General features: G+C 34.8%; 1 protein-coding gene across 1 annotated transcript in view; it reads left to right on the top strand.

Annotated features, from left to right (window-relative positions):
* LOC111052047 (indian hedgehog protein) overlaps positions 1–19,116 on the top strand; it is a 111,990-nt gene extending 92,874 nt beyond the window's left edge. The window contains exons 2-3 of the mRNA XM_022338664.2: positions 3,493–3,754; positions 17,981–19,116. Coding sequence (XP_022194356.2) covers positions 3,493–3,754; positions 17,981–18,702 — 984 coding nt within the window. The 3' untranslated portion in view covers positions 18,703–19,116. The remainder of the gene's footprint in view (positions 1–3,492; positions 3,755–17,980) is intronic.
* The last annotated feature ends 1,877 nt before the right edge of the window (positions 19,117–20,993 follow it).

The following is a 20,993-nucleotide window of genomic DNA, read 5'->3' as shown; positions in this document are numbered from 1 at the left end:
AAAAATCAATATTTTACAGGAACATGCTTTCGTGTGCAAACATTTTAAGTCTATTCAATTATCTAAATTTGGGAGAATAATAGCACAAGGTAACCTTATTTTTTCTCTCCCTATCATTTTGATGATGTACTTATTGTATGAATCAATAAAGGATGAAGATAGGGAGATGGAAATAAGGTATTGTAGCTATTGATTTCCAAAACTTTGAGTCATCACGAAAAACCTACTCCAATCTCCACATCATATCTCTGACTAAAGCTTTCTTACTAACAGCTTCCAATGCATCCTCCACATGGAACTCTCGTCTGATAGTTTGCCAAATTCGAATCCTGCGAGTGACGTCACAGTGTGGTGACCTTGCCAGGGGGCGTTGAGCTGTAAGTCCGGCTCGAGGCTTAGCCAATGTCTGCCCGGCGTCTAGCCTGATCAATCGCAGGCTATTAGCCTAAATTTATGCACGGCCTGTCCAACATTAAATAGATACTGTGTACTATCATCAATTAGCTCCTCTGGGTACGCCTACTGCAATAGCTGTGCCGCCTCTTTGTTTATGAATTCTATGTACCGAGAACTGAGATAGTTCACCTTGAGGTGAACTCTATACAGTATTCAGGGGCAAGGAAATAAACTGATAGGCATATCAATCCAACGAAAGTTGATATTCAGCTATTCATCCGTCTCTTTTCATTTGTTTGACTCGTCTATTTTGTTACATTTTATTATTTTGAACCGCCGTCTGTGATTTTCATTACTCCTTTCAATTCGATCTAGCATATCAGTATTATTTTCAAGCTATAAGTAAAACTACTAGTTTGAAAGGTTTATTTCTATTTATCAATTATCTCCTATATCGAAAGTTGAGCTTGAACTTCTTACAGAAGAAACATAACATATTTTTTGGACATGTAATCAAAATTTGGGAATGGAATAGTTTTGGGCCAAGCCTGTTGTTCCTTCCCAATCATATTTATATGATTTGTTATTGTATCCACGTATATTGGTTATTACTTGCTTTATTTGACCTTTGCTGTACAAGCTTGTAGTAATTTAAGTAATTTATTGTGATTGATGGGATTAATTTCATCCAATCACTTGCAGAGGTTCGAATTAGACTCTTTAATATATTAAATTTAAGTGATACTTTGAAATTGGATCCCCAAAGTTACTATCTTGTATTTTCACTCAGGCCTTATGATCGTCATAATTCCTCGGACACAGGCTTTGCCCATGTGAGGAACTTTCTTCAAGTTTTGTATATGTATACTCTTCTGTATTGTTTGTACTTTCTAAGAAGAAGAATAGATATAAATTCAATTTCAATTACAATATTTTTTCTCAGTGAATATAATATGTGAAATGAGTAACATGAATCATTCCTCTTCTATAATGTTTCTCTTCAACTCATCCTATTTCACTTCTCACGGCAACCTCATACTCGGATTATTCACCTACACTGATCGCCATAGGCATGATCTATCATTCTCTCAAATAAGACAAAAGATAATCTTCAATAGCCTATCTTCATAAAACCTTCGAGTTCTCAGTGATCTACTACTAGTAGTTCTGTGAACAGTAGACATCGCGCTCAGTAAGTCATATTGACCTGTTGTTGTTTTCAAAAATTAATAAATAGTTTATCAAATTAAAATGTCTAAAAAAAAATCCTAAATAAACATAGAGCTTTCTGTCCTATCGTACCGTGACGTGTCGTCCCTGAATGTGAGTGTGAGCACTGTTATCAGGTCTGGCTGCAACTGTCTACAACGTTGATGGAAAGATACATTTTCAAGATGTGCGATGTTTTTGAACGGGTAGTATTATAGTCCACTAAACAGCTGATTTATGATGAATAATTCTATAGTCTGATGTTTACTCTAATATTGGCGGATGAAGGAAGCTCCTTTTTCCTTTTATATTATCATTGAAATGCAAAATTTCCAAAAACCTTGTATATACGTCGACGCGCAATTTAAAAAGGAACATACCTGTCAAATTTCATGAAAATCTTTTACCGCGTTTCGCACGTAAATGCGCAACATATAAACATTCAAACATTTTCACATTAAGAGAAATGCCAAACCGTCGACTTGAATCTTAGACCTCACTTCGCTCGGTCAACAAATCTCCTTGGAATCTGCAATTATCCTATTATCACACCAGACAATATCATGTTGTGCTCTGTAATCTACAAATCTAGTTAGAAATTTACAATTTTCATTCAACGCTTTAGTGAATATGTTCTGCACTGCATCTATTGCTCTTTATTTCCTATGTTTAGATGAGGTTATTAGCAGCTATAACCTCTGAACACTCAGTGGTAATGAGCCACTGGCAATGTATGGCAATAAACATTTTGAATCTTGGATCTTCATCCTGCATCGTAGATCTTGAATAATGAATTTGGAATCTTGAATCATGAATCTAGAAACTTGCATCGTGAATCATGTTTCCCTTATATTTCACTTGATAAATTAATCATGATGACATAAAACTACACGACCTTTCCGTTTTCTCTATTAAAGAAGTGCAACGTACCCAGAATGCCCCAACACTTTCAACACTATTCAACATCAACACTTTTCAACGCTATTTCGGTAATAACCTCTATCTGTATCTACATTCTTATTCGATACTTTTTCTTGCAATTTCTCTCCATAATGCACCTGTTTCTAACCCATTTCTTCTCTCTAACTGCGAAAGTTCCAAGAACGTCGCAACACTTTCGCTATTCCGGTGATACACCTCTATATCAATCTACAGAATTTCATATTACTTTTTTTGTTTTGATCCAATTTCTTTCCATAAATTGATCTCTAATCTAACCCTATTTATGTTAGAACAACATTTGTCAACAAATATCTTCGGTATAGTGCCTTCCTTGCAACATTGGTAATGAAAAGATTCCTGTATCTAGTGTTGTGGTTGTGGTTTCTAGTTTGAAATGTTGTTCTATTATGATGTTGTAAACTATCTAATTTCTTCTGTAATAGATATAGTAGTTTTAGTTATTATTAAATAAACATGTATTTATTTATTTCTTGTCTTTTGATTACAGAAGTACCTAGAACGCCCAAACACTTTTGCTATTTCGATGATACATCTATATCCTGTATCTATATCATTTCACAGAATTTCATATTACTTTTAAGTTATCTCTCAATAAATCAACCCCGTATCTAACCCAATATTTCTTCTCTCCTGACTACAGAAGTAGCTAGAATGCCTCAACACTTTGGTTATTTCGATGATACACCTCTATCCACCTCTATACACCTCTACCTATATCATTTCACAGAATGTCATATTACTTTTCATGCTTTCTCTCCATAAATCAACCCCGTATCTTACCCATAATTTTTCTTCTCTCTCCTAATTACAGAAGTTCCTAGAACGCCTGAACACCCTTGCGATTTCGGTTATATACCTCTATCTCTATTTATATCTACATTCACCGATATCTAACCCAATATTTCCTCTCTGTTCTGATTACAGAAGTGTCTAGAACGCCTGAACACGCTGGCGATCTCCGTGATGAACCAGTGGCCGGGAGTTCGGCTGAGGGTGACCGAGGGTTGGGACGAGGAGGGCCAGCACGCCGAGGAGTCGCTGCACTACGAGGGCCGAGCCGTCGACCTGACCACCTCGGACAGGGATCGCTCCAAGTACGGCATGCTCGCGCGCATGGCTGTTGAGGCCGGATTCGACTGGGTTTACTATGAGTCGAGGTCGCATATACACTGCAGTGTTAGATCAGGTATGTAGCACAAAGTAGAACCAAGATTGAATTAGTTTTAAGGGTTTTGATTTTCATGAGTTAGGATATTTAGGTTTAAGGAGGTTTGAGTTTAAGAATTTATTTACATTGCTCAGTCCGATCAGGGTTGTAAAAGAAATTGTAGGATATGATTAAATTAGTTTTAAGTGTAGGATTTCCATAGGCTAGGAGTTGCACGTACGCCTGTAAAATCTTATTATATTAAAGCTGCAAAAGACAAAAAATTACGAAAAATTATCAGCCAATACGGCTGATTGTATCGGAGAACCTACCTCGAAATCGGTTAGAGAACACACTGGAGGCTATTGATTAACAAATCAGCGTTAGTTTAACGGATTCATTTCTGTTCCACAAAGATTGGTTAGTTTTTAATCCCGATTAAGTTTTCCGGTTAACTAACCAAGATTTTAACGGTTTCACAATCTGGCAACACTGTAATTCAACCGACAGATGTTATTATTCTGAACAAAAATGACACAAAATTGAGGTTATGTTATTGAAGCAGTGACCATTCATGGTCCACATGGTTCACATGGTCCATTTTTATGGCATGCACCATAAAAATGTTCTGTCTGTCGCTAGTGCAAGTGCTATCTGCAGACGAACCAGATCGAAAACTAACCTCAAAAATCAGAATCTAATAATTGTGAATGCTTATATAAGCTAGATACACTCCTATATCTTATTAACGAATGAAATTCATTCATATATTTAGCCCATACTTTGAATTTTGTAGTTTTTTTACCAAAAACTAATTGTAAGACAGCCATCACTAGGTACCTAATCGGCATTAGTTGGATTTAATTCCCCCTGAATGGCCTGTTAAAAATCTTTTCGTCGATTACTTTAACCGGCGTTATTTTTCGATTTCTACCTTTGTGCAACCAAATTTTCTTCGTTTCAGCTAATCGCCGTTAAAATGGCGTTATCGCTTGAAATTTCTGTTTTGTACAACCAAAATGCATCGGTTAGCGGTAATATCGATTAAAGTATAAGATTCAATTGTGATTAAACGTTAACCGATGTACGTGCAACGAGGGGTAAGTCTAGAGGGATTTGAAATTAAGAATTCAGTTATATTGCTCAGTCAGATCAGGAATGTAAAAGAAAGTGTATATGATTAAATTAGTTTTAAGGGTGAGATTTTCATGGGTCTTTAGGGGTTTGAGTATAAGAATATCTGATGATAAGATACCTCTGGGAGGTTTAGGTCTGGGAGGACCTCTGATCTATTTTTCACCCCTGGGCCTTAACCACATCAATCCTCCACTGTTGGTATAACAAAGAAAATCGGATCATTGGAGACTGGATGGAGGCGGATTGCCGGATTTTAACATTTATCAGTATCAGAGTCAGTGACTGGTAAATATTATAATTCTCATGAGTTCTAGTAGAACTATCCTCACTAACCCCAGCCGAGCGAATATGAATAATCCCATTATAACTCATGGGAAGAATATTCTAACTACAACCAGAGAAAACTTCTATAATTTAAATGCTGTATTCTGGGCTACAACGGACCAGATCACTGATACCATAGCCACCTCTAATACCTCTGTAGTAGAGGTGGCTATGCTGATACTGATATGTGGGAACCCGTCTCATACATGGAATGAGATGAAAGAGTAGCAAATCCAAATATCTCATGCCATTAAGGTCCCCAAAGTTATAAGTATCTCAGTAACTGTAATCAAATCGGTATCTCTCGGTATATCTTCATCACGTTCTAATAAGAAGTAGGCTCCATAATTTCCTGATGGAAGCGCGATTTTTGATGACAAGTTTAAGCTCTTCAATCAATTCAAGGTTAAATTACACTTGATGCAGCTTTAAATAGAATGAACAATACTGGATATTGTAGTGAATCGGCTAATAAAATGGACACTTTTCATGGTATTCTAATCTCTTTTTCATATAAACGCCTTTCGAAAGACTAGTAATTGTTGAATATTGTTGGGTGATTTTAGATCTAGGAGAGGGCAAGGAACGCAGAAACCGACGAAAGAAGAAACGCAAGAAGTACTCGTACAAACACGATAGGAAGAATTCTACGGAAGACGATAAGGACCTGAGGTAAGCGTGCATGAGCAAAAGATGAAATGATTGAGGATTGAGAGAGAAAAGGAAGATAAGAAAGGAAGTACATAGAAAATCATGATTGAGCATTTGTGTGTGATTTGAGAAAGTAGTAGGAAACAACTCTTTGAATGAATTATAGTAAAGCATGTTTGTCTTTCACATGAGTACCAGAGTACAAAACACTATTACTGTGACACGTGGATAACAATTTTGTACTTGAAAGGTTAAATCTGTATGTGAAATGCTAAAAAAGACTGCAATTAAACCAGACATTGGAAGACAGTTTTTGGAAGTAATACGAAACAAACCTGCATGGACCATGCTATAAAACTTTCAAAATATCCAGGAAAAGTAATAAGTTGATCATAAAAGCGTTAGTGCTGAGTCTGAGTGAAATAAATGAAATTGAAAGAGGAGAAACTCATAACGGCACCTTGAGAGAAAAGAGACAGAGGACTAAATCTACAATCGTTCGCACTTATAAAAACGGAAATCGAGGATTTAAAAAATTCAGAGAAAATAAAGATCATGAGAAAAACTCTTGTGGTAAGGAATGAGTTGAAATATAATGAGTTGACAGGATAGGAAGCATGAAGTGAAAGACAAATGCATTCTAGAAGAAATAAAGCAACATGCTGTATTGCTCAACATCAGTTTGAATTTACAAGTACCGTGCTATGTCCTCTTTCTTCAAAAATAGTTGAATTATTTATTAGAATTGGAAGAGTAGGAGAAATAGAATGAATGAAATACCATCCATATAAGGAACGATTGATCAGAAGAAATTACTTTCTAGAACGTTCAACAAGTGGGAGGGGCTTGACTCAGCCAACAGCCAATGACAAGTCGTCAACCATAACTCACAAACTCCTCCCACTGACCAATAACAGCATATTATAATGTTGCTATTGCGTCTGCGCCAGCCATGTTGGATTTCAAAACAAACAATTGCCCAAGTGATGCATAAATTCACGTAGAAGCAAGAATAAATTCTATTCAATAACAAATTATTGGTTATTTCAAGTTTTTCTTTTGAAGAGGCGTGTTCCAAGAGATTCAACGAAACAATTATTGAAATTTCCAAGTATCTCGGAACCAATATTTTTAAGCATGCAGACTTAGTTTCAAATCATTTCCAATATTGGTGACAAGCAAGATATTATTGAATGTTAGGAATTCAAAGTAAATTCACCTCAATAGAATCACTGGTAGATATTATTTAATTGCTCTTCATCATGCAATTATTGAGACAGAAACAAGAAAATCAACAAAACTGTTTCTCTCTCGAATTTTGGTGAATAGCTTAGCCCGAAGAGCATAGTATGAAGTATGCAGCTACGTACTTAATTGTAGAGTGACCCTTAAGATATTTAGTATAACATTATAAAAAATTTTGTAATGATAAGAATGAGGTTTCCATGCTTCAGTGAAGTTTCAGTTTATACGAGGGATTAAGAGATTCAGTTCAACATGTACGGCATTAAAAATACGCTCTCATTTCCTCCCATTCATTTAAAAGAATATCTATCACCTTGATAAAAGTATTTCTTGAATAGATCCTTTAGAGCCTTTAAAACTATGTTTATGTATTACTCATGAACTCATGGTAAAAGATAAGGCAAAAGAGTGATACTTAAGTAGAGTTTATATTACATTAAAAAATACGTCCCAAGTGTTCCCATTCATTAAGAATATCTACCACCTCAGAAAAGTAGCATCACTTTAATTTCAGTATCCTAAAACAATGTTCTCAGCTTCTCACTCTCCCCAGATTCCGTTCAAGGGGAAGATGACTTTTAGGAGACAACCTTCCACCAGAAATAATGTGAATGATAACAAAATGGAGACGCAGCAGACAACTTTCTCGTAAAAAGAGAAGAGAAACAAAGAAGACTGGAAGGGAGAAAGAAGTGGAATCATTTAATAAGAAGTAGTTTTATGTTGGGGCCAAGATTTAAGGCCGGACTCCGGCGCTGGTTTCATATCACTAATAAATTTCGAATAAACAAGTGGCTCGACTACTTTTCTCACGAGCTGTGGAATGCAAATCGAGGTGATGATGATTGTAAAGAGATGATAAACATGGATGAAAGCAATTCGGAAGAATCGTATAATAAGGACCTCCCGCGTTTTATTTCTGTGCCGCTATTTAGATGAGTGAAGGCCGGCTAATAAATCAAATCTCAACGAAAATGTTGAGAGACGAATATATTTTTCATAGTCGTGAACTGATTTGATTTGAATTTATTTTTTGATTCATAGTGAATCCAGAAATAGGTATAGAAGCTTATAGGTATTCGCTTCGTCAATTTGAGGATTGTTTTGAGATTAAATGTATGTTAAGAATTTTTATTTTAATATTATCTACGTCAATTCAAGGATTGTTTTAAGGTTCAATGTACGAGTATGTTGTGAATTTTAAGGATTTGTTCGATCTAGAGATCACTTGTACGAATGCATGTAATAATAATAATATTGTGAAAATATGCAATAGAGTTTAAAAAGCAGAGAATGTGAACGTTTGGAGTATTCGCTTCAATCTGGAGATTGTTTTTGGAGTTGAAGATTATTTTCAAGATTGAAAGTTCGTCTATTGAACATGAAGGTTCACAAGATCTTTGAGAAGACGACTCCATTCATTATTGTCTGATTGATTAGATAATTTGAAATACCGCACTGTAATGGTCATCAGCTGAATGACATTGTACTGACTGTTCATTATGTTACCCTATTCATCTAAAATTAGAGGTGGATCAGGCATTCTTCAAGATCGTGTCGGAAAAGTTGAGTAGTTAGAAAAATTCGAGGTGGAACCCCAGAATATTTTATGAATCAGTCGTATAAAATAATTAAGCCGTTCGAACAAAAATACAATCCATTGAACTCACAAATTGTCATGTAATTATAATTCAGATTATTACTACGTGCTTAAATGCGAACACAGGAAACTTGTGACTTGAAGCAATGAGAGTTGATCACAAATAGATCCTGGCCCTTCGATTGTGGCCCTCGATCCTGGCCCTGATTTCCCATGAATTACAACTGAAGATAATTTGAGTAAAATTGAATTATGTAAATCTAAGAATAAGCCGTAGGTTTATTGAATATGTAGTTTAATACTTGGTTCTATCATCATGAACTGATTTGGTTCAAATTTACTTTTACATTTATTCTGATTCGGTTTATTAAATCTGTAGTTGGATTTTTCATCTTCTCATCATCTTATTATTCTATCTTATCATCATCTTATTATTCTATCATATCTACGGCTTATTCTTAGAATTACATGTTTCAATTTTACTCAAATTATCTTCAGTTGTAATTCATGAGAATTCAATCTCCTTGCTAACTTTAGAACTCTCCTTCAAATTACATAAAAAACTAAACAATCTAAGCTCAGATTTGAACAATCTGCGAAAGAATTTCTCGAAGAATCATAGCAACAGTCATAAAAACGTTCACCGTTATCCGTCTGTGTATCATTTTACGCAGAAACCCCTATCATTGAGAAAAACGTTCCAGACTGACACTTCCCAGCCATTTCATTCATGCTCAGCCGGCTCACTAAAATACGCCAGCGGATTATCCGGATAGTTGAGTCCTGATAATGCGTTATCCGGATAGTTGAGTCCGGATAATGCGGAGCCAAAGAAACCACCATTGAGAAGCTCGGTTGCCAATTAACGTAGCAAAATTTTCCCATAACCTAGAAAAGAGCAACTTAACAATGTTTTCCGTACCAGTGTACTTCATGAATGAATCTTTCTGGAAATGTATGGAAGGCTAGTGTTGTGAAGAACAATGACCAGTTTTCTTAAGAAAACATTTCGCATCGACGAATTTGCAAAAGTGGTTTAAAATGCAGCCTAACAATCTAGGCATACGGTAATGTGAGTTTGAATGCCGACCTTGCAGAGATCAACAGATATTGTTAGAGAAATCTGTGACACACTCACTTCACATTCTTAAAAGTGAGATAATTCCTTTACCAGTAGGTTATTGTGGAAACTCAGAGGAGTTATAATAAAATTAGCCAATTTACTCGCAGAAGTAGACTATTTTTTCTAATAGGTTAAGGTTGAAATTTACAGATATCATTATTTCTTTACCAAACAAAATTCAAACTTTCCCTTTGAATTTGTACCTATTCTACCTGAGCAATTATTATTGATGAATTTTACAGTATTGTAATAGCATAGAACTCTTTCCAACACACAGATTCGTAGGAGTATTTAATTTGATTTGAAACATTAATGTTTAGTTTCACCCAACTCGGTCAAGATATTTGAACATGGTCATACCGATCACGCTTTTACACGTGAACTGGAATTATCGCTAGTAACTACCACCATAGAAATCAAATGTTCCAGTGCACTTGTAAACCGTACCTGATTAGCCATGTTCAAATTATCAAGATCGAGCTTATTGGTGAAACCCGGCATAATAATATCAACATCCGTGGGGTAAAAAATGAATAAAATTTTATTTTAAAAAACTGTCGTTCAATTCTTAGTTCAAAGTGTGATTCTTAATATTCGCTTACCCTTATATATTTGAAGTCCGTTCAATTTCTTCTCTGTAGTCGGAGATCTTGTTACATCAGCCAAATGAAATTCATTCAATTGAGGCCATAACATAGAAGTTTCAAAATCTGTTATCAAACAAAAGTAATATTGAAAATGAAAAAAATATATATTCAAAATGTGTTGCTCTAATATCTATTGACGGTCGTTTGTCAAAATATTAAACGGTTTCATTGAACTATCAAATGAAGGGTGATTTTATGAGTGGTAATAATAATCTTTTGAATAATAAGAAGTCATAAAAATACTTGCTTGATACTTTAAAAATTTAACTATATTTCCTCTACTTATTTCAACATGTATGAATAATGAGTCTAAATCCTGCAAAAAACTGAGTTAAACTTGAAAAAGTGTGGACTGATAATTTATTCTCGTCACGAATTGAGTCACTAAATAATTGTCGGCTAATGATTGTCAAACAAATGGCTGTCTCATTCCAACACTAATATTTCAATATTTGTACAGATCTCACTCATTTATGTCAATTTGTTTTCATTTTTCCTGTTCTCTACAATGAATCTCTTCTTCTTCTTCTTCTTCTTCTTCTTCTTTTTCTTCTTCTTCCCACTCCTATTACAACTATAATATTCTCTTACCTTGAAATTAAATTTTCTTCTAATTTTTCTCTCGCTCCTCCTTCATTGTCGTATGTCATTCTTCTTCTTCTTCTTCTTCTTCTTCTTCTTCTTCTTCTTCTTCTCTTCTTCTTCTTCTTCTTCTTCTTCTCCTTCTTCTTCTTTTCTTCTTCTTCCCACTCCTATTACAACTATATATTCTCTTACCTTGAAATTAAATTTTCTTCTAATTTTTCTCTCGCTCCTCCTTCATTGTCGTATGTCATTCTTCTTCTTCTTCTTCTTCTTCTTCTTCTTCTTCTTCTTCTTCTTCTTCTTCTTCTTCTTCTTCTTCTTCTCCTTCTTCTTCTTCTTTTTCTTTTTCTTCTTCTTCCCACTCCTATTACAACTATAATATTCTCTTACCTTGAAATTAAATTTTCTTCTAATTTTTCTCTCGCTCCTCCTTCATTGCCGTATTCGTTCACCCACTTTCTTCTCATTTATTCACTCTGTTTTCATCTTACTCTCCCCATTCATTCTCAGCCTCTCTTCAGTTTTCTTTTCATTTTTCTAGGGTCCTCTAAATTCTTCGTTCTCTCACGTCTTCCCACTTCTTCATTCTCTCCCACTTTTATATTCGTCTCTCTCTCTTGTTCACATTTCATTTTGATATTCTTTTCTCCTTTTCCTGTCAATTTCTCCCACTTCTCGTCTTCATTCTCTCCCACTTCTATCCACGTCTCTCACTCTCTCTCCCTCTCACTCACTCTCTCTCCCTCTCTCTCTCGTTTACATTAAATTTTGATACTCTTTACTTCTTTTTCTGTCAATTACTTACACTTCTCAGTGTTCTCAATTTCAATTTTCTGTTTTCCATCTTACTCTTCCGCTTCATTCTTAGTCTCTTTTTTGTTTCAATTTCATTATTCTCGGTCTCTTCCACTCCTCCCTTCCCTTACATTCTCCCACTTCTTCCTTCTCTTCCTCTCCTCTATTTTGTTCAAAGTTCATATTGATCCTCTTTCCTTCTGTTTCAGACCAAATTTCTTCCACTACTCCTTCTCAATTTCAATCTCCTTATCAGCTTTCCTTTACTTTTCTCTCTTCGTTCACTATTCTTCTTTCTCTCTTTCTCATTCTTTCTCTCTTTCTCATTCTTTCTCTCTTTCTTTTATCTCTTCCTTCACTATTCTTCTTTTACTTTCTTCCTTTTCTTTTCTTACTTCCTTCACTTTTCTTTCCTCCTTTACATTTCTCACTTTACTTTTCTCTCTCCCTTTATTTTTTTCTCTCCATTCACTTTTATCCCTTCCTCCACAATTATTCTTTCTTCTCTTCTTCTCTTTCTTCATTTAATTTTCTCTCTCCCTTTACTTTTCTCTCTCCCTTTATTTTTCTTTCTCCGTTCACTTTTACTTTTCTTTCTTTCTTCATACATTTTTCTTCTTTCCTCTTTCCTTTTTTCATCCTCTCATCCACATGTCGGCTGGGAAAAACAAACTCTGCCCTATGTTGTTTGCTTGCCCACAGACCTCAGTGTGGACAAGCAAACTAGAACAAATCAAATAATATTTATGCAGGAAATGACAGACCTACGTCAAACACACACACACAAATGCTCAGCCCAGGTCGTGACTTTGAAGGCTCTATTGACTGACTATCAGAGTCCCAGGTCAGGGTATACTGAAATTACTTCAGTCAGCATCTAGAGACTGAGGTCTTCTAAGGATTCCTAAGGACTCTTCAACTGTCAATAGTCGAATAACTGAGATACAACTGTATGTTAGGAACTAGGGTTGCATTCTATTTATTGGATTGTAATAGACTTTGAAGTGCTCCAAACCAGCATTATGTCAACTCGATTCATATCAAAACTAAAATGAGATATATCTATACTGAAAATACATAAGGGTTAAATATAGATAAGGAAAGAACTGGCTTATACACGTACGGGATAGGAGAATTGTGTTTGACGCATCATCACGTCTAATCTACTGAACTGAATAACTAGAAATTTTACATAATAGATTCTTAATTAACCGAGGATGGTTCTAGGCCTATTTCAAACTCTTCAAGAATCTACAAGATCAAGTTTTCAAGTTAAAAATAGACTGTTGCGGAGCACGGGTTACCTGCTAGTTCAAAATAAAACAATGAATCGTGATTTACAAATAGATGTACATTCACATAAGAATTTAAAATCAGAGTACCCTTATCAACATTTACTTTTCAAATAATATTGACATGAGAACTTTGACTTTTAATTTTTATGTAAATTTTTAATTTTTATCCCGAAACAAGAAAGTGAAGATGTACATTTAAATGAATTCAATCTGAGTGTGAAACAGTGGTAGAGTTCGAAGAGCATTAACTTATAATTGGATTTAAATGAAAGAGTATTAGATTATAATTGGATTCAAATAAAAGAGTATTTGATTATAATCGGATTCAAATAAAAGCTAAAGTATGTACTTTTTATAAAGCTAAAAAGTATGGCTGGATTGTCAGATCATTTGGTCATGGAAGATAAAATGTAGATACAGGATTTGAGGACCTATAGAAGAACTATTGAACTGTCAATAGTCAATTAACTGAGAAACAACTCACTATAACAACAACCTACCTAACGTGAGGTCCACGTTATAATGACAGTGGAGAAAGATAGGAGAACAACGTTGCCGATCCTCTGTCCTGTAAAAACCTTCTATAGACGGTAGCTGATACAGGTTTATTGATGTAATATTAACTGTTCATTCTCGTTTAAAATAATCAATTATATTTTATTAAGCGAGAAATTATATTTTTTTCAATAATTTTATTATGAATTTTCATAATTAAGATGAAATATGTTGTTGATTGATTATTAATTCTACATTGTTGAGAGACGATCTGGCAACAGAGCAAAGCGAGAAAGAGGAAGCACTGTCAGCTTTGTTGAATGATAGACAAGGTAGCAATACCAATGCTAATCAAACACTGCCATCATAACGTCGCAGATTTTAAATTCTTATTCACTATACATTCAATTAGTGACTTTATGATGATCTTCAAGGTGGTTTTGAATATTCATTATAAATACATAATATCGATATTATATGAGTTGTGTACTTATAAGTTTGAAGTTAATTTCTACTGTATTAATGATACATTATAATATAGTGTCAAATAAGTGTCTACTTCTAGAAGTAGGTCTAGTATCTTATTGTTAGTTATAGGTATCTGATGGGATGTTTTGTATTTTGTTGTATTGCTGATGTAAACAATAAACTTGAAACATGGTATTATACGAGTAAACTGAGATGGTCGTATATACCATCCACGTTGAACGCTAACTACGATTACATGAAGCTATAGTCGCGTTTATTACAAAATGTCCTTCATTACATGTTTAAACCAACAGCTGACACATCTCCGTTAACACCAATGTGGTGCATAATATGGGCTTAAGAATAGGCCTACTAATGCACAATTCGCCTTTTATGTATTTCCGGTTTTACAGAGGGCTAGTAAAGATGTTCTAAAGCTATCGAAATTTGAGCTGATAGACTGAAAACTCAAACTAATTGACAGACGGAAAACAAGCAAATATTGACTTTTAATATTAAAAGAGTTTTGATTATTTACTTTGCAAACTCTCCATCATCTCGCAATCTCAGTTCTCATAGTTTACAAGGGAAAATCGTTCTCTTCCTTCGGAAGAAATCACATGACAGCCGATACACTATCATTTTCTTCTCAGGAAACCAAAGTTTGAGTTTGTAACTAAACCAAACAATTCCATCCTTCAAAGTTTCAATCAAAAGGGTTGACAAAAGTGAAAGGATATTTCGTGTGAACCGTTCAGGTTTGTTGAGTTCGAGCCCTCCCCAGTTTAGAGGAATGAAACTACAGAAAAGGTAGTCACTGAAGGACTCAATTTAATTGGTGTTTGTCACGTCAAGAAGTGGAGATTCGTTTTCAGAGAAGAAGATGAGCTGTTTTCAGTGTGGTAAACGAGCCTACTTAATTTGGAAATTGACGTTTTGACAGTTGGAACGCAGAGGCGGTCCTGTGAATTTTTGCGAGTGGGATATGCCTGATTTGTCGGGCATATTAGCAAATGCTGGACAAAGATTAGAGAGACAGCTGGGAATGTGTACTATTCAAACAACGCTAATAATGGGTGTTTAGAGGAGCACTGTTATTCAAAAATGTGTAGAACTTCCCATAGTTTACAGAAATAAGTTTGGGAGTTTTTTCAGTTTCACGCACTTTTCAACAATATGCACTTCCAGTTGTAATGGAAGAGGAGGTATATGAGTTTGGTGGTCAAAAATCTATGTTTAGTCCAAATTGAAGATAATATCATAGAGAAAGAATAGCATAAGTAGATATCCCATGGTATAGGGAATTTATGTCACAACTTTTACTGTTATCTCAAGCCGATTACTGTCGATTATTGACAATTTTTACTGTTTTGTTGGGGTGAGAGTGTATGAACGGCACAATTTGAGAGACTACCAGGGTCACACAGCTGCATAGGAAAGAGCTATGTGAACTATCAGCTTGGGATAACAGTAAAAGTTGCGACATAAACGCCCTATACCATGCGATATCTATGCTATCGTTCCTCTACGGTTATAGGTATCTGATGGGATGTTTTGTATTTTGTTGTATTGCTGATGTAAACAATAAATTTGAAACATGGTACTGTACCTATTATACGAGTAAACTGAGATGGTCGTATATACCATCCACGTTCAACGCTAAACTACGATTAAGTGAAGCAATAGTTACAATGTCCTTCATTACATGTTTAAACCAACAGCTGATTACATCTTCGTTCAACTGAGATGGTGCATATGGGCGTAAGACTACTAATGCATAATTCGACAATTATGTACCAGTTTTTATGTACCTTTCTATTTCCGGTTTTACAGAGGGCTAGTATAGATGTTCTAAAGCTATCGAAATTTGGGGAAGATTAAACTAATAGACTGAAAACTCAAACTAATTGACAGACAGAAAACAAGCAAATATTGACTTTTAATATTAAAATAGTTTTGATTATTTATTTTTCAAACTCTCCATCATCTCACAATCTCATTTCTCGTATAGTTTCCAAGGGAAAATCATTCTCTTCCTTCGGAAGAAATGACATGACAGCCGATACACTATCATTTTCTCCTCAGGAAACCAAAGTTTGAGTTTGTAACTAAACCAAACAATTCCATCCTTCAAAGTTTCAATCAAAAGGGTTGACAAAAGTGAAAGGATGATTTCGTGTGAACCGTTCAGGTTTGTTGAGTTCGAGCCCTCCCCAGTTTAGAGGAATGAAACTACAGAAAAGGTAGTCACTGAAGGACTCAATTTAATTGGTGTTTGTCACGTCAAGAAGTGGAGATTCGTTTTCAGAGAAGAAGATGAGCTGTTTTCAGTGTGGCAAACGAGCCTACTTAATTTCAAAATTGACGTTTTGACAGTTTGAACGCAGAGGCGGTCCTGTGAATTTTTGCGAGTGGGATATGCCTGATTTGTCGGGCATATTAGCAAATGCTGGACAAAGATTAGAGAGGCAGCTGGGAATGTGTACTATTCAAACAACGCTAATAATGGGTGTATAGAGGAGCACTGTTATTCAAAAATGTGTAGAACTTCCCATAGTTTACAGAAATAAGTTTGGGAGTTTTTTCAGCTTCACGCACTTTTCAACAATATGCACTTCCAGTTGTAATGGAAGAGGAGGTATATGAGTTTGGTGTTCCAAAATCTAAGTTTAGTCCAAATTGAAGATAATATCATAGAGAAACAATAGCATAAGTAGATATCCCATGGTATAGGGTGTTTATGTCGCAACTTTTACTGTTATCTCAAGCTGATAGTCCACGTAGTTCTTTCCTGTGAAGCTTTATGACGCTGGTAGTCTCTCATATTATGCTGTTCATAAACTCTTATCCAGTCAAAACAGTAAAAATCCACAATAATCGGCAGTAATCGGCTTGAAATAACAGTAAAAGTTGCGACATAAACGCCCTATACCATGGGATATCTACTTACGCTAATGTTTCTCTATGATAATATTAAATAGTCTAATAAATTAAATAATAATAAATTAAAGATAATTAATCCAAATCGAAGTGATGATACCGATTATGACAGTCCACTAAATCCAATTTCTTGGCGGCCTAAATTGAGAATTGAATTGGAGTCTCTTTCAGTTGAAACATGGAATATTACTTGAATGTTTTCACTGAGTTTGTCCATTGAGAAAAGCAAATATTATTTTCGGTTATTAAAATATTATGAACTGACACTTGCTTTGAATGATACAACTATAGTGAGATCCAGGTTATAATGGCAGTGTTTGATTAGCAATGGTATTGCTATCCTTGTCTATCATTCAGCAAAGCGGATAGCGCTATCTCTTTCTCGATTTGCTCTGTTGCCAGATCGTTACGATCTGAGCAAAGCGAGAAAAAGGAGATAGCGCTATCTGCTTTGTTGAATGAAAGACGAGGATAGCAATGCGAATGAAACACTGCCATTATAACGTGGACCTCGTTACGATTGAACGTAACATTACGTTGATATAGTACTGTAAACTGTAATTTGATTTCCAGAAAAATATTATTTATATTTATGTTTGTGAACTGTATTTTGAATGGAAATAAATTTGATTTGATTACCATTGTGAATTTAGTGTTTGTTTTTCCTCAATATCTATCAAGACCTTCGTTTCTAATAAGTCTAATATAGTATCAGTGAGTATTCTATACTCACTAGTCTAAATAGGCTACTCCACTGTAAACATCTATTGACATCTCAGTCTTTTTTGTAAATACGAAAAAGCGCGTGTGAATAAGGGAAATATATAAGACTTGACTTGTTTAATAGCAACTGTTGATGTTTCGAACTTTCGATTAAGGGACATAAGTCTACAAATGCTTTTTCGTAGCATATTTTGAGTTTCACAACTTCCAACCTAATTCCGTCTCTTTTTGTTGCAGATTCGTCACAAGTCGGCAAGACAGGCGGCTGCTTCACGGGCGACAGCCTGGTGACGACATCAGACGGCCGTCAGCTGAAACTAGAGGAGGTCCGACTCGGCGACGAGATCATGGCCGTCGACCCCGACACAGGTCGCACCGTCTTCAGCGAGGTCATCCTCTTCCTAGACCGCGATCCTCAGGAGACGCGTCCCTTCCTCAGGATCGCCACGAAGACAGGCGCCGTCATCAAGATGACTCCCTCACATCTTCTCCTCCGAGTTAACTCCCAGAAACCGGCGCTGAGTTTCGAAGCAGTTTTTGCGGACAGTGTGAAACCGGGTGATTCTGTTTTACTAGCTAACACCTCCGGTGGGGATCCCATCATAGACCAAGTGCTAACCATAGATACATTTACAACCGCCGGTGTGTATGCACCCCTAACCCGCACCGGTACAATAGTCGTCAACGGTGTATCAGCTTCATGCTACGCGTTAATTAATAGTCAGTTTGTGGCGCATCTAAGCTTCGCGCCGTTAAGAATCTATCTTAACCTTAAAGAAAGTTTGACGAGGTTCTGGACTTTTGCCTCGCATCCCTTAACCACAAACACGTGGGACCATCATAACTATCTTAGGAAAAGACGCTCGTATAGTATACAGTCGGGTATACATTGGTACCCGGAGTTTTTGTATAAAATTTCGCATGTTTTGATTCCTAGTTTCATGATGAGGGATTCTTAGTGAAAATGGTTCTGAGGATGTGTGAGGTGCATGCTCAGTGAACGTTTAAACTCATCAACGTTTTAAACGTTGATGTGTCACTGTAAACTGATCTATTAGATTAATAAATTAAACTAGAGTAGTCTTTGAATCCAACAACTTGTCGAAGTGTTGAATGAACGTTAAACGTCAATATGAACTGTAAACTAGTACTCAACTAGATTAATTGAACTTGTTCAGTCTCTGAATCCAACAACTTGTAGAAGTGTTGATTGAACGTTAAACGTTAATGTGAACTCTAAACTTTTCAACTAGATCAATAAAACTAGTACTAAATTCTCTCAATTCAACTTCTTAAGTGAACGTTAAACGTTGATGTAAACTGTAAACTGATTAACTATATTTGATTAACTAGTTCTGTCTTTGAATTCAGCTTATGAACTTACGCAGTGAACGTTCAACGTTGATGTTAACTCAATAAATAAATAAGAGACTTGATTTGAAATTACTGTATAATAATTATTTCAAATATTTAGCAGTTAGTTAAACTACAATTTCTAATAAAATCTTCCATCTTTGATTTGAAATTGTTTACTCGGCTGAAATAAATAATTCTGTGGACTGTTTTGAACAGGCAAATTGGTGTAGACTATTTATTATAGAATCTACAAGAGTGTAATTTATTATGTGTATGTGAGATAGAGGTGAAACCAATAATCTAGAAAACTGCAACTGCATTTTCTTTACAGTGAACTGTTTAAAAAATGTAGCCTACAATAGGGCCTACACAATTTTCTCGTGTTTTTCCTACAGAATTTTTGTAAACGACAAGTTTTATGCAAATAAAATTGAAATCTCTTGTTAATGATATCAGTCTCATTCCTCATATCATGTCCTGATAACAATGAGTTAGCAGTAATGGAGATCCAGAAAGATATTGTTCCAACTCTGTTTTGAACAGAGATCACAACGCTATCTTTCAGAGAAAATTGTAACTGGAGGAACCTTCAGAAGTGTTGTGGAGCATTATCTCTGCCCTATAAGAGGTTGTTCCTTCTTCAGATAAATTTACAGATTTACCTGATTAATTGATTAATCTAATTCCAAGGATCAACATTGATTACTCATTTATCGGTGATTCAAAATTATTGCTATTTATCAAAATAAATACTGTAACTATCGGATTTCTGGTACGGTAATAATCTGATTTGATGGGTTACACTTTCACATGACTTGGTCAATTACCGTAAATCATTTTGAAGCTAAGAGCAGATTATATTATGAAATTTCGCCTACGGTAGAACTTTTGAATCTTTAGTTAGAAAAGAGAGGAGTTGTAAATTTGTTATTGGATTTTGAGATTAAAAAATCTGTAAAATAAAATGTTTTATTAGATGTAGTTATTTATTCAAATAGCATTTAATAAATTTATAATAACATGTAAATATGGAACTGTCTTTCAATATGCTTTACTGTTATCAAATCCTGCTTTCCATAATAAATAATCAAGTCTAGGTTATACGGTATAGTAAAATAAAATTTGGTAAATATTAATTCTTCAAAACTTAGCTGAGTTTATTTTTGTAAACCCTACTGTATTTAATTTTGTACATTTTCTAATATGGTAACCTTTAGGCAGTTTAAAAGACTACTTTTTCATATTTAATTCTGTTATATTGGGTCCATTTGATGGTTATAATAGTTGTATCATAATGGACATTCATAGCAGATTAAAACTATTAGCCTTTACTTTCTATTATTTTTTGTAGTAAATCAGACTCCGAATAATTTTACTGGAATTCTTATTAACAAGTTTTTAGTTTACAAGATAAATTTTGGGTCCTTGAATTTAGTTCGAATATTGTCTCAAAATGTTTTATTCCCCTATGTAGTCTATCCCAAATATTTGACAATCATTATCCAATAGAAACAACTTGGAGCCTTTCTCTCATAAATGAAAAACGTTGTCCATTTATTTTTGGAATAATACTTAACTTGTAAATTATTAAATAAAAATACTAAGAAATTGTCAAAAGATTTATTAATAGATAGAAAAACCGGTTTCGGTTGTTACACCATTGTCAATCTCTGATAAACTCTCAGTTTATTGTGGTTTTTTGACAGTTTCTTAGTATTTTTATTTAATATGTATGAATAATTACCGCAATATCAACTTCTCAACTACACAAAAAGTGAAACTTGTAAATTATTCAAATTATTGTAATATAGTGGAAAATGTGTATACTTTTCAATTATTTACCATAAAATGTTTTTGTAAAATATTATTCGAATGGAATTGATTAAATTCAAAT

The sequence above is a fragment of the Nilaparvata lugens genome, chromosome 8 (assembly GCF_014356525.2).
Source record: "Nilaparvata lugens isolate BPH chromosome 8, ASM1435652v1, whole genome shotgun sequence".
Taxonomy (NCBI): Eukaryota; Metazoa; Arthropoda; class Insecta; order Hemiptera; family Delphacidae; genus Nilaparvata; species Nilaparvata lugens.
The sequence above is the reverse complement of the archived record's forward strand: the minus strand, read 5'-3'. Positions and strand labels throughout refer to the sequence as shown.